This window comes from Cydia amplana, chromosome 17, assembly GCF_948474715.1.
Source record: "Cydia amplana chromosome 17, ilCydAmpl1.1, whole genome shotgun sequence".
Classification (NCBI taxonomy): Eukaryota; Metazoa; Arthropoda; class Insecta; order Lepidoptera; family Tortricidae; genus Cydia; species Cydia amplana.
Genome location: NC_086085.1, coordinates 9,622,669 through 9,636,724, shown reverse-complemented (window position 1 = coordinate 9,636,724; position 14,056 = coordinate 9,622,669). Strand labels below are relative to the sequence as shown.

General features: G+C 38.2%; 1 protein-coding gene across 1 annotated transcript in view; it reads right to left on the bottom strand.

Moving 5' to 3' along the window:
- LOC134655921 (venom carboxylesterase-6) overlaps positions 1–14,056 on the bottom strand; it is a 40,842-nt gene that overhangs the window by 11,270 nt on the left and 15,516 nt on the right. Inside the window, exons 2-5 of the mRNA XM_063511428.1 lie at positions 6,190–6,428; positions 5,755–5,949; positions 2,444–2,639; positions 1,699–1,833 (exon numbers count right to left, since the gene is read on the bottom strand). Of these exons, the coding sequence (XP_063367498.1) occupies positions 1,699–1,833; positions 2,444–2,639; positions 5,755–5,949; positions 6,190–6,428 (765 nt within the window). The remainder of the gene's footprint in view (positions 1–1,698; positions 1,834–2,443; positions 2,640–5,754; positions 5,950–6,189; positions 6,429–14,056) is intronic.

The following is a 14,056-nucleotide window of genomic DNA, read 5'->3' as shown; positions in this document are numbered from 1 at the left end:
CAGGTCTCACGTTACTTGACTTAATACATGTTATAGGCAACTCGCCACTTATGTTTCCACATCAACCCTCGAGGACACAGATCTCGTTCCATGCTGGATGGCTGAACACCACACGCTGCCCTGCGTTGAAACCAGCGGGCGAGGGGATCATCACATCATTCACATCAATCACATCCCTACGCCATTATTCAGTTTATTATTATCTTGTAAATAGTGTTGACTATTTTTAGGAAGTACCTACTTATTATTTTAACCATAATTTATCTGACATAAATATCCTACCAAGGTTACCACCCATAGGTACCTATAGCTCATCCATTATTACGTCCGTAAACATTGACAGCTAATACCTATACATCAATTAGGTGCGTGATCAATCCACAATAGTAAGTACCTAATTAACTTTTTCATATGGGGCATTATCTATGAAAAGGGACCTTATTGTCGATGGCGCTTACGTCGCACAGCATCGCGCGGTATTGTATTGATATCGGAGCATCGTTAATAATGGCGTAAGCGCCATCGACAATAAGGTTCCTTTTCATAGATAACGTCACATATATTGATATGAGACGTGACGACGAAAGCCAATATATGTACGTGTTTAATTTACAAATATGATTTCGAACTAATGCCAAGGGAATAAGATCGAAAATTGATTACATACTGTAGGCTTTTTCGCATTATGATTATTGCTAAATAATCCATGTCGACACGCGTATATGATCTATAGGTAGGTACATACCTACTGTATAAAATACAATTGATTACTTCTGCTGCACTGTAGTTATATTTTATGGATCCCTGTTTGCAACAGTTGGTTTCATTAGCTTATTTTAATATGTCCACCACCACCACTATTGAACTGAATATATGTTTACTACCTAAGTATACCTATACGTACGTATACCTAACAGAACTTTCAGATGCTGAAGGTTGGGCACTTAATAATTTTGTACACGGTACATTGTAGGTACTAGGAACGCTACACACACCAACAACAACAACAGACATGAACTCTCAGCATCTTTTAAGAATTGCATTTCTTATATCTACACTTATTATTACCTGTGTGGGTGATTTCATTACATATTTCATCAATAGTTTCATTTCATAATACGAGTCTCCAAAAGCCGTAGCTGAATAAGGAAACAACATCTGCCCTAGAGCTATTTTTGCTTGATTTTTTTTTATATAGTGTACTCATATTAATTAGGTTTGTTATTATTAATTTTATTTAGAGCGGTCGGTCCCGTTTAAATACTTTTTTTTGTAATGAAAATTTGATTAAGTGATTTATGTCATAAAAATCAAAGGATGGTAGTTCTTTTTTTTAATCACATATACCTCTTTAACAGTCGAACTATATACCCGAAAATCGCCAAAAAATATCTATGACTTTAGGAGGAAAAAAAAAATATTTTTTTACTTAATGTCGTTTTACTACGGAACCACTTTGATTTTTTTTGTGTGTGACGTGTACTAGATATGAGTACACTAGGTATATAAAAAAAATCAAGCAAAAATAGCTCAAGGGCAGATGTTGTTTCCTTATTCAGCTATATTTTTTTTTTGTGTGTGACGTGTACTAGATATGAGTACACTAGGTATATAAAAAAAATCAAGCAAAAATAGCTCAAGGGCAGATGTTGTTTCCTTATTCAGCTATATTTAGATGCAACATTCAGAAGATACTACCTTTGACGCTGGCGACAGCATATGGAGATGCACGGAGGCGGCGCCCGCGGATTCTCCGAAGATGGTAACCTTATTGGGGTCCCCACCAAAGTGCTCGATGTTGTCGCGCACCCACTTCAATGCCATCACTTGATCCTAAACAAAAACCAAAAATTTACAAAAAAAAAATTTATCAAGCAAATAGGTAGGTACGTCTGCGAGTGATACTACAATTTTTTATATTGGAGGAAAACCTGAAAAATTCATCGCTTCCGGCAGGACATGAACCCGCGGCCTCTGCAATCCGTGCATCGCTCTTAAAATTTTCCTTAAAATCCTTAAATATAAAAAATTAAAAATCATTCACCAAACATTTACTGTCACAATCTAATAATGAGACAGTATGTAACTATTTTTTTAGTGTTCGTGTCTGATTACAGTAACTAAATGAATATACGTGCGTATTGCAGCCAAGTGGTGCAGCTACAGTTGCATACCGCAGAATGTGGTTGCAGCAAAATGTAAACAGAAACTTAAATTGGCACCGCGATTGCTTAACTATCCTGAGGGATTAAATTTTGTCTGCGAGTAAAGTACTTACGTTCTTACATTTTATTACAGTGATGTATATGTATAAGCATTTAATGAAACTTAGGCTTTTGTTTTGCGTGTTTGATTTAGACTTATTAGGTAGTAAAACAAGTTTCGAAATTCAACTGGCCACAACAACTACTTACTTATATGTAGACCGATCGTGTAAACTTACCTTAAGGCCCATGTTTCCAGAGACCTCTTCATTCCCCAGGCTCAAGAACCCTAGCGCTCCAAGCCTGTAGTTTAAGGTGACGAGAACCACTCCGCCGCCCACGAGGTGGTCCGGTCCGTACAGGAACGAGTTGCCCGAGCCCACCGCGAACGCGCCGCCGTGGATCCACACCATCACCGCCAGTTTTGGATTGTACCTTTGAGAAAACCCAACCATTAATAACACTGGATTTGATAATTCACTGGAAACATTACACATAGGTATATGTACCTACATATACCTATTAATTACCTATACCTATAGTCCTATACTAATTACTTAATTACCTAGGCCACAGAATAAATAATAGTACTAGGTACAGAAGACTCCACTCTCTAACAAAACGCGTCTGTTATGATCAGCACAGATATGGCCGCTAGGTGGCGACAGCGCCACGCGCGGCTTATGGCTAGCCACTAAAATGGGTGTGGAACGGATGTACTTTTAGCTACCTGTAGCAAAGCGACGAAATCGCGGGGTGAGCCACGCCTGCCTAGGCACACAAACAAAAATTATCGGTCCGACAGCTGACGAGGGGTCCGACATGGCTGAAATTATCGGAAGTTCCAATACGATATCGGATGTCGGATGGCCCTAATGAGGATGACAGCTGTTAAAGTTTTTAGCAGCAGCAGTTTTTAGGGTTAACATTTTTGTTGCCATGCAGATTTCTTAAATGTATCATTTGATATTTACCAAGTCACTTTTTGGTGAAGGAAAACATCGTGAGGAAACCGGACTAATCCTAACAAGGCCTAGTTTACCCTCTGGGTTGAAATCTTAGATGGCAGTCGCTTTCGTAAAAACTAGTGCTTATGCTAATTCGTGGGATTAGTTGCCAAGCGAACCCCAGGCTCCCATAAGCCGTGGCAAAATGCCGGGACAACGCGAGGAAGATGATGATGCAGATTTCTTAAATAATTAAACAAATACAGAAAACAACATATGTTAATACATTTTCCTTCTATCCGATGTCCGATATAGGATCGGACAATGTGAAAACGCTCTTATAGTGGAAATTCATAGTCTCTTTTCTATAAAGTCTTCGATTTACGCTTGGGTCCGCAAACGCATTGTACCTATTTTAGAAATAATGTTTCGAAATATTTGCTATGAAACACTGACCTGGTAATGGCCTATGTGGGAATATGACTCATAATATGTTGATAAGGCTCTGTGGTAATTATGAGTAGCTACATTCGTGGTTTACCACTTCCATTATGAAATGTGCCTAGTTCTCGTACAGTAGGATAATGAATAGCTAGGCTTAGAGTTTTTATAGTTTAAGTACATTGTCGTCAGGTCATGACTTTAGTTAAGCAAGCAACTAGGTACGAGGGGTGTTCAAAATATTCTCGGTATGAGAATGAAAACAAACAAGTACGAAAAGTTTGATATTTTTATTTTTCAATATACTCCCCCCCCTATGTTCATACACTTAAAAGATCGATCAATTATTTTTTTTAATCCCTCGTAAAAATATTTTTTATCTTTCGTGTAAAAATGCTCCTCCACTGCCGCCTTCAATGCTTCATCGTCAGAAAATTTATTTCCACGCAGATCCTTTTTAAGATTGGGGAGCAAAAAGAAGTCGCTGGGGGCTAAGTCCGGACTATACGGTGGGTGAGTAACAGTTTTAAACCCACATTCAACAATAGCTGCCTTGGCAATATGAGCAGTATGGACGGGGGCGTTGTCATGCAGAAGCAGAATACCTTTGGTTAACTTTCCTCGCCTCTTTTCTTTAATTACATCCTTTAATTGACGTAGAATGTTAGCGTAGTACTGTCCTGTGATATTTACACCTTTTTCTTTATAATCGATTAGTAATACTCCTTTACAATCCCAAAATATCGTGGCCATGACCTTGCCAGCTGAAGGGATGACCTTGAACTTCTTGGGATGAGCTGAACCCTTAATGTGCCACTGCATGGACTCTTGTTTACTCTCTGGGTCATAATGATGAACCCAGGTTTCATCTCCAGTAACTATTCTTTGCAGCACCTCATCAGGATTTTCACCGCACAGGTCAATAAAATCGGAACAACAAGCTACACGCATGTCTTTTTGAAGCCGAGTCAGCATTCGCGGAACCCATCTTGCACTTACTTTTGACATATTAAGATGGTCATGTATAATATCATGTACGGTACCAATAGAGAGATTGGTTACTTGTGCTATAGATTTTACCTTCACTCGACCATCTTCCAATATAAGTTTTTCCACTTTATCAATATTTTCTTGTGAAGTAGCTACTACAGGCCGGCCAGGTCTAGGGTCATCTTCAATACTCTCCCTTCCGCGTTTAAACTCGCTTGACCACTTTTGAATGGTAGATAAAGAAGGAGCAGACTCACGGTAAACACAATCCATTTCCTCTTTTATGGTTTTTTAATTTTTACCCGGTTTTGTCAAGAATTTTATCACGCATCGATGTTCTAATTTAGTTAACATTGTCAATTCGCACATGATGTTCATGTTTGTTCAGCAATTGCAGAAAAACAAAAGACCATCTCGGTTCGAATTATACTTTTTTTTAATGTCAATGAATAAACCTTAGCGGCCAGTAACGAAAGAAATTTTAGAAGAGGTCGTAAGATATCAATACCGAGAATATTTTGAACGCCCCTCGTACATACTAATTACAATAACTACATCAACATAATACCACCCACTTAAGGAATGTAATCTTTGATTTAACACGTTCACTGTCCCAACCGTTAACTGTCAACCTTACGGCCTTTTAATAGAGGCTTGCCGTGACCCATATGTCGGCCACGGGATAGTGAACGTGTTAAATAAAATTACCTAAAATTTATTAATAATATGTTTTTGCAGGACTAATCTGAAGGAAAAGGAAGTTAAATCTCCGATCCACTTCATAAATGCTGATTTATTACTTGAGACTTCAAATCAACACGGTCATCTAAAATCTAAACAAAGCGGGATACGATTATTTAACTACGTGGTCAATGTGATGGTCGCATTTATCAAAATTCTACTCAAACAGGATGCTGTTCAGTAGGTAACACTTAATGACAGTTAGCCCCTGCTGCGCTTATCCGGCAGAGGCGGCAGAACCGGCGAGTAGGTATAGGTATTAGGCATTAAGGAACGGGCGGTTTTCTTCGCGGTTGTCTCTTTGAGGTGTTGAAATAGCAAGAAACGAATGAAGCGGAGTGATGACTGATGACGTTTTAATCCAGCGCGTCATAGTTTATTAATACCTAGACTACCTAGTGAGAATTGAATTATAATGTTAGGTAAGTTACCCAGTGAGCTTATCCGGCAGAGCAGGCGAGTAGACGTTAAGGAAAAGGCAGTCCTCTTCGCCCTTGTAGGTGTCGAAGAGCATGAAGCGGTGCGGGCAGACGGCACCCTCCTCCAGGGCGTCGCGCACCCCGGACCAGGGCTCCAGCGGCGCCGGCGGCCGGAACCGCAGGGAGCCTTGCGGCGGCTGCGCGTATCTGGTGGGACAATAAGTTCACAGTTGTTGCTAATATTAATACCCGAGCAAGCGAAAGACTCGAAAATTTAACAACGATCGTAGCGAGTTCGAAAAGTGGAACCTTGGGCGTTACGAGGGTTTAACAAACTTTGCTTCCGAGTGAAACACAACTGTAAAGCATTAGGTATAAATCCCAGGTGGTAGTTTGAATTAGGTACAAAAGATAAATAGGTAGGTATATCTTCAATCTTGGACAAACCTAATGCCTTTGAAGCTATAATACGGCGTCTGCTGTGCGGTCCTAGCCACGACGCGGCGGCCGCGCAGCGCGCCGTGCTGCGTGAACACGAGCGGGCCGCCGCCCACGCGCATGCGGTCCACCAGCGCGTGCACCAGCCGCGCCGCGCGCGCCGGCACCGCCTGCAGCCGCCGCAGCGCGTGCTTCAGCCCCACGGACTCGCTCACCGTGCTCGACAGGCGACGCCACGCTCCCGTCACCTGATAACAAATTATATGTACCTATTGTGAGTTTCTCTATTCCCCTTTACGAACATTTAACAAAACGGTAAATCTGTAGTCTGTAGCTGATGGGACAACCACATCAGGACTTAAGGATATCTAATAAGTATACTAGTGGCTCTGTGAGCTGTAGACCTCGCGAGCATAGCTTATTGGGACCGTGCACGATGACAGCGCCACACAGCGGTTTGATCAATCAACAATACAAAGATTTTAATTTATTTAAAAAAAAATACGAAGTTTAAGTGCAAAAAAAAAACCCCAAAAAGTTATGTCTTACTGGGGATCGAACCCAGACTTTCTGTGTGCAAACAAAAAAAGCGAATGTTTACAAAACGCGCCTTGATAGTTCTTAGCTAAGTTGACGAAATTCGGCTACTCATTCTCGCGTACATACTAAATATCTAAATACCGCCTAAACCAGCAATACAATTTTTCTGCATTTTTTGCCATTTACTATGTAAATATGTCTCAAAAAGAAAATACTCTTATGATATCGATACGACTATTTGTTTAAGCGCGAGGTATCACAACTCCTCCATTTTTGAAAATTTCCAAAAACGGGATCGACAAAAAAAAATTATTTACTCATAGAATCTGGTCACAAAAAATCACAAGAATCGGTTGAGAATTGTGACCTGTAGAGGAGAACATCCGGACATACAAAAGCAAAATGCCGGAGTCAAAACGTAGACCTTCGCTACGCTTCGATCAATTAAGTTATATCACGAGAAAAGTCATGAGTAAGCAATTTTAATCCCTCCCTAATGATGCCGATGCCGGCCGATGCACAGTCGATATTACACTTTTTAAGAGTTTCAATAATGTGATTTTACTGCACTAAAATTCGTAAGCTGTGCTCAAAACCGGTTTCATAGATCAAAGAGGGACTTTAATTGACTATGGTTTCATTAAGTCTTTCTGTGAGGTATAAAGATAAGGGATATAAAGATAAAGGAGACGTTACTCTTAGAAGAGCTAACACAGTTGACGTAGCCTACCGAACGTAGTAAAGTTATGTCAGTTATGTGTCAGTGGACGCGGACGCATAAACTTAACAGAGCCCGTACCATGAGTCATTGACAGTGTCAAAACTGACATAAACGCTTTCGAGAACGTAATTTACTTTCTATACATCTCGCTTGCCGTAATATGCGAGTACGAGCGAGATTCATAGAAAGTAAATTACGTTCCCGATGGCGTTTATGTCAGTGTCAAACTGGTGGTAGCCACACTGATGGGGCCGACGACTTCTTGAGTTGCGTTCACGTTGTGTCGTAGACCTAGTTTCTTAGGTTGACATTCAAAACAAAATATTCAACTAAGTTACATTGAAACACGTCTATTATGTAACACAACTTTAACCTGATAGGTCCAATATTAAGTTACATGGACCATGTGAATTACGAGTTTACACTTTCATTTCATTTGCAGTTAATTATTTCAGTGTAAATTTAATTTTGGAATTAAGTACAATTACTCGGAGTAATTTGGGAGTCAAAAATCTTTAAATTACTGTCTTTATCATTAAATCAATTTTAACGGGTTCCCTCCCACACGCTATTAGGTGTAAGCTGGCATATGCTGATGAGATAATTACATACATTCAGACTCAGAACCGCTTACACTTACTTATATTATTCACTTATGTAAAATTTTCACACAATTCACACTTTTCAAAAGCAGTGCGAAATTGTAAAAGTGTTGGTTACTCGGTATATGGCATACCTATTACCTACTGGGGGCAAGGCTTGCTTTCGGTGTGGTGTATTTATCTGGTTTGATATCCGTTTCCCAAGTATTAATTATTAAAGTACAAGTTAGATCCGTGACGAAAGTGTATTGGTCAGATAAATGGCCCTATCTCACAGCCAAGAAGCTGTGGCCCACCGCATGACCGCAACGCTCCAGATATTCACTTAATAAAGGGTTTGTGAGAATCAAAACATTCAAACTATGATAGCAATGCGCTGGCTGGCTTGTTGCGTTATGTTATCGTTTTTCTCGAGGAAGAACTCTGGTAGGTAATGCATGTTAACGACCAAAACAGGGATTTGACATTCACTTCGTACATTTTCGCAGTTGCACTAATCAGCGTGCGTGCGTGAATCGCTGCACCGTAGGTACCGATCTTACATCGTACCATCTACCATGTTGGTCTGTGACCATGTCTTAGTTAAGCCGCTTCCCCGCTTTACCAATCAGGTAGGAGGTAAGGTCAATGTGGACAATTCCGTCATATGGAAAATTCCTTACCTATGGAAATACCTTCCGTATATGGAAATACCTAAGTACTTAATCTAATTTAAAATTACTTGATTTAACCCTGTTAAAAGTCCCATGTTTTGAAGCCCGGGATCCTAACGATAAGGCTTTCAAACCGTAAATGGTGAGTTCGAACCTCGAAAATATTGTATGTAAGCTAACATGACCAGTCTAATGCCAATAAGGGCTATAATTTCTCATTAGGTCAAAGAAAGGTCACACGATTTAGAACTCCCCTTTATATAATATAATATATAATAATAATTCAGCCTTTATACGTCCCACTGCTGGGCACAGGCCTCCTCTCACGCGCGAGAGGGCTTGGGCTATAGTCCCCACGCTAGCCCAATTGGGGACTTCACATACACCTTTGAATTTCTTCGCAAATGTATGCAGGTTTCCTCACGATGTTTTCCTTCACCGAAAAGCTAGTGGTAAATATCAAATATTTCGTACATCAGTTCCGAAAAACTCATTGGTACGAGCCAGGATTTGAACCCACGACCTCCGGATTGAAAGTCGGGCGTCATATCCACTCGGCCACCACCGCTTTAGATCAAAAAAATATTAGGTCTCTCGAATCTTATCGTTTATCCCGGTTGCATCTCAACATTCTCAACTGCTCCATTGGAGCCAAGGATCTAAAAAAAAACTATTACTGTCGATTCCATTCCATGATTTCCATGCAAACCTAACCTTGCTCTTTCATAATACGTAGATACGTATGTGTACCTACTTGCATACATAAGAAGTGCCAGCCTACTGCACTTTGTCAATACACCATGTAGAGATTTGATAATCGAATTTATTGGTTCTTTGGCTTGTATTGTAACATCAGTGCCGTTTCAAAAGTTACATAACGTTTCAAAACTCCATCCATTGAACTGCTAAATGTCAAGGTGAGTTTCCCTATTATATTTGCGCATTTGTATCACTTAGTTCAATTCACCAATAAATTAACAAGGTCCAAAATATTAAGTAAGTACTTGCCATTGTCATGTAACCACATAGAAACGGCACCTGCCTATATGCGAGTTATTTATGCCACGCTAAAATAATAGAGAATAATATCAAGCAAGAGAATATATTAATCACTACGTTTGTACACATCGTCAGGCGTGTATCATTCCGCGATTTCGTCGCTTTGCTACAAGTAGCTAAAAGTACATCCATTCGGCCCCAATTTTGGGGAAAGCCATAAGCCGCGCGTGGCGCTGTCGCCACCTAGCGGCCATATCTGTGCTGATCGTCGTAACAGACCCGTTTTGTTAGAGAGTGAGTCTTCTGTACTTAGTACTATTATTTATTCTGTGACATCGTCCGTCACTAGGGATTGCAGAACCGGTACTGTTTAAAAGAACCGGGATTTTCGGTACCGGGCAAAAATGGAACCGGGATTTCCCGGTATTTTCGGTACTTTCGGGACTGCCTTCAAAAATCAGTTTTCACATCAATTTTCAGTAAAAAAAAAGCGTAAAACGACCACGAATCTTTCTTAAAACAATAAAAAAGTAGCACAGTGAAGGTACACACTTTTTTTGTACCATAATATGTGTCTTTAAGTCACACAATCATTGATATAATTTGTTTTTTTTTTCCTAAACCACATGATATTTTTACTATCTTTGTTGATTGGCAAAAACTGAATTGTGGCTCAGTAATATCATAATTTTTTTTTCAATATGTAAGACGCTAGACGTTTTGTGAAAAAGGATAAAAAAAAATTGATAATTTTTGCATGTGTTCATAATGGGCTGTGGACATATAATAACAGAACTATCAATACGACAAATCAAGAAATTATTCAGCCAGAATTATTAATTCATTTAAAATATCATTATCATATGTGAGTTTCTTATACCGTGTTTGAATTTGAATTAAAATCACTAAAAGTAGTATTTTATTAATTACAAAATTGTCTCTATTTTTGCTTCTAGTTAGTATACAAATATGAAATAACTAATTGTTCGTATAAATTTATTTATCGTACAAATATTTATGCCCTTAACTTAAAGTATGAAATTACGCAATTTTATATTGTCGGCATTGTCAAACCCATTGCCTTTTTTTTTATTTATTTTAATGTAGTGGTCAGCCGTAAAAGTATTACCAACAGCCTTAGACTGATAAAATATATTTATTTTCTTTATAAAACATGATATTTCATGCTAAGTAACAGAAAGCAGGCAAATATTGTACCGAAAATTTTAGTCCCAAAAAACCCGGGAGTACCGGGATTTTAATTTTGAAATCCCGGTTCTTTGCTTGGCTCTAAATCCCGGGAATTCCCGGTACTTTCGGTACCGGTATTTCCCGGGAGCAAACCCTATCCGTCACCTACATCTAATATATATATATGCATCGTCTGTTAAAAATGTCTTGCAATGCTACACACTTGTTGTGACTGTTAAAACAAGTAGGTACGTTTCTAGTGTACGTTGACTTTTTGTTTTCACTATCTCATAAAGCAAGTGTTTACTGTAACAGGGTCACAATTTGTCGAGTTTCACATTACTTAACATGCACAGGGTTGTCCCAAATTCGCCTGTGCCAAGGCTCTCGAGAGCAGAATTTCTGGCCCATCCTGCTTTATTGTATAGTCCACGTCTTCGTTGCGCGATGGTTTTAAGCACTTATTATATGTTAAAGAGCCCCACTTTCTAGATGTGCAGAGTTACAATTAAGAATGTCCAGTAAAATTCCCAGCGGTTATATACTTAGGTATAGGTATGGGTAACGTATGATTCATCGAGACCCAAAAAAGTTTTTGTTGTTGATTTATGTTTTAATTATGTTCCTCGATAGTCAATGAAAACACTGTAGGGTGAAGAATTTCATTGTAATTTTAACAGCTCGTATTCATTAGTGTCACTACAGCGCCTAGGTACTTACTTAACTAACCATAATATAAACACCCCCTTTAGATTTACCCCTAAAATATGGCCAAGTGATTTAGTCGTGATCGTCTAGTTTAGCGTTAGGACCCCTCGAAGTGAACCGCGGTACCCTAAGTTCTTTAATGAGTATCAGCTAAATTTTGGACTCTGATTTTATTTACAATTACCTGGACTTTAGGAAATAGTTATTTTCACCTCAGCAGCTCGAACAAGGGTACTTTGATTCTTAAAAACAGTGAGCAAAATGCGATTTTGCTCACTGAGTGAGACAAAATGACATTCAACTGACCTTTATAGTCAAATGTCATTTCAACATGCGGGGTCTAATAAAAGTTCGAAATACTTGGGTTCTATTATCTCTGTCCCTTTCACACTGTCACAAAAAGAAACAGACAAAAAAAGTTAAAACGACATTCAACAGTAAATATATTCACGGTTTATAATAGACCCCCGAAAAACTTCAGACCGCATCGTTCCAAACCACGTACGAGTATGAATTCTTAATAATTAATAAATAAAAATAAAGTTTAAGATTTCATAAAAACTGATAAAATACTATATTTTAGGTATTTTATTGTACAATTAAAATAACGAACTCAAAAAATACACAGATCATCACGCAAAATTAATTATTTTACTTTTAAGAATTTCTACCATAGTTGACAAATAGTACGTATCCGCAATTCGGACCGTATCTTACAAAGATTTTTTTTGTTGTCAAAGTTGGCGATTGAAGTGTCAGTTAATGTTTGTTATTTCTATATTATTTTACTGGAATTTATTATTACGTTTTGTTTTTGTGTTCCATTGCGGTAATTAAACGTAATTGTTTGTATATCTTAAGAAAACATGAGTGCAGGTATTAAGTGATGAAGAAGGATTACATTTTTCAAGTAGTCTTATAGGTATAGTCCGTCAACCAAATCTTGTCAGTAGCAATGTAAAGCAAACTAAAGTAGGGCAACACTCAAAGAGCAGTATTGCGCTAAGAAAAGCAGCAATGTACATCGAATCAACAGTTTTTTTTTCCGCTGAGCGCGCCCTGCGTACGTCAATTCAAATTGTCACTCGCGGTTTATTGAAAAAAATTGAAACATGGACGGACAATTTAAAAGCGATGTTAAAACAATGTTAATCAAAATGATGAACAAATTTGAAGATATCAAAAACAACTCCCTATTGTAGTGCTTATATTCTCTTTGTTCCCTATCTATGTCTTCTAAGTTTACTAAAATAAAATCATATCAAAATGCAGATAATTAGATAGTGCATATATTTGTTATTTACAATATAATATGCCACTTGTTAATGTAAATTAGTGTACTGTTCTGGATGAATATGACATACCTGTGTAATTTTTTTGATTGGTATATATTGTACAATATACATATTAAAAATAAAACAACTGATATTTGGGTGTTTATTTAATTTAAAGGTAAATAAGATAAGGGTCACTTTTCGACTTGATTGCGTTGTACACGTACATAAACCGCCATAGGTAAGTATTGTCTGAAAAGATACTACCTACTACGAACGCCTTATATTGGGCAAGATTTAATCCTGCAACAAACATGTATGGATTAGGTAGATATTGCGAAAGAACGGCGATATAATCAAGGCTCTTAATACTGTTTAAAAGGTGTAAATAGTCACAACTGATTGCTGAAAATATTAGACTTGTGGGCCTATGGACGGTTTCCAGGACACAATTTATGGTCTTGTTGGATAGATTTAGGCATACGTTTTAATTTTATTTATGCCTTTTAACACTAAAACAAAAAAACTGAACATAATCTTAAAAGTTCGAAAGAGTTCTTCCAATACTTGTCATAACCTCAATTTTTAGTAATGTTTACCATCAGCGAGCATGATTGTACATTGTAGGCCCCTTAGCTTTGCTTATTCTTATTTAATGTATTGGTATTTAATGGTGACAGCAGAAATATCTCTTGAAACAGAAACGATTCAGAATGAAAACCAAATGAAAACAAATAAGGTGACGGCTGTCATTCATGATCCACATTCCACAGATAAAACACAGATGACACGCGTTTTGGAATTATTTGAACACAGTGTTGCTAACCCGCGATTTTTCAAATTTGCCGCCTTTTACTACTGACAAGATTTGGTTGACGGACTTTATGTTCTCACTGCGCTGAGGTGAAAAATGTTGTGTACTACACGAGATCAAAGTTATTTACATCTCGTGCGCTTTTGAGTCCCTTACTACGCTTATTATAGAATCTTTCGCTTGCACGGGACTCAAAATAAGCACTCGAAGAAATATCAAACTTTGATCACTTGTTGTACAAATAACTATTACTGTACTCAGTACACAACAACACAGTGTTGCTAACCCGCGATTTTTCAAATTTGCCGCCTTTTACTACTGACAAGATTTGGTCGACGGACTTTAGTAGTCCGTTTGAGTAGACTGAATAATAA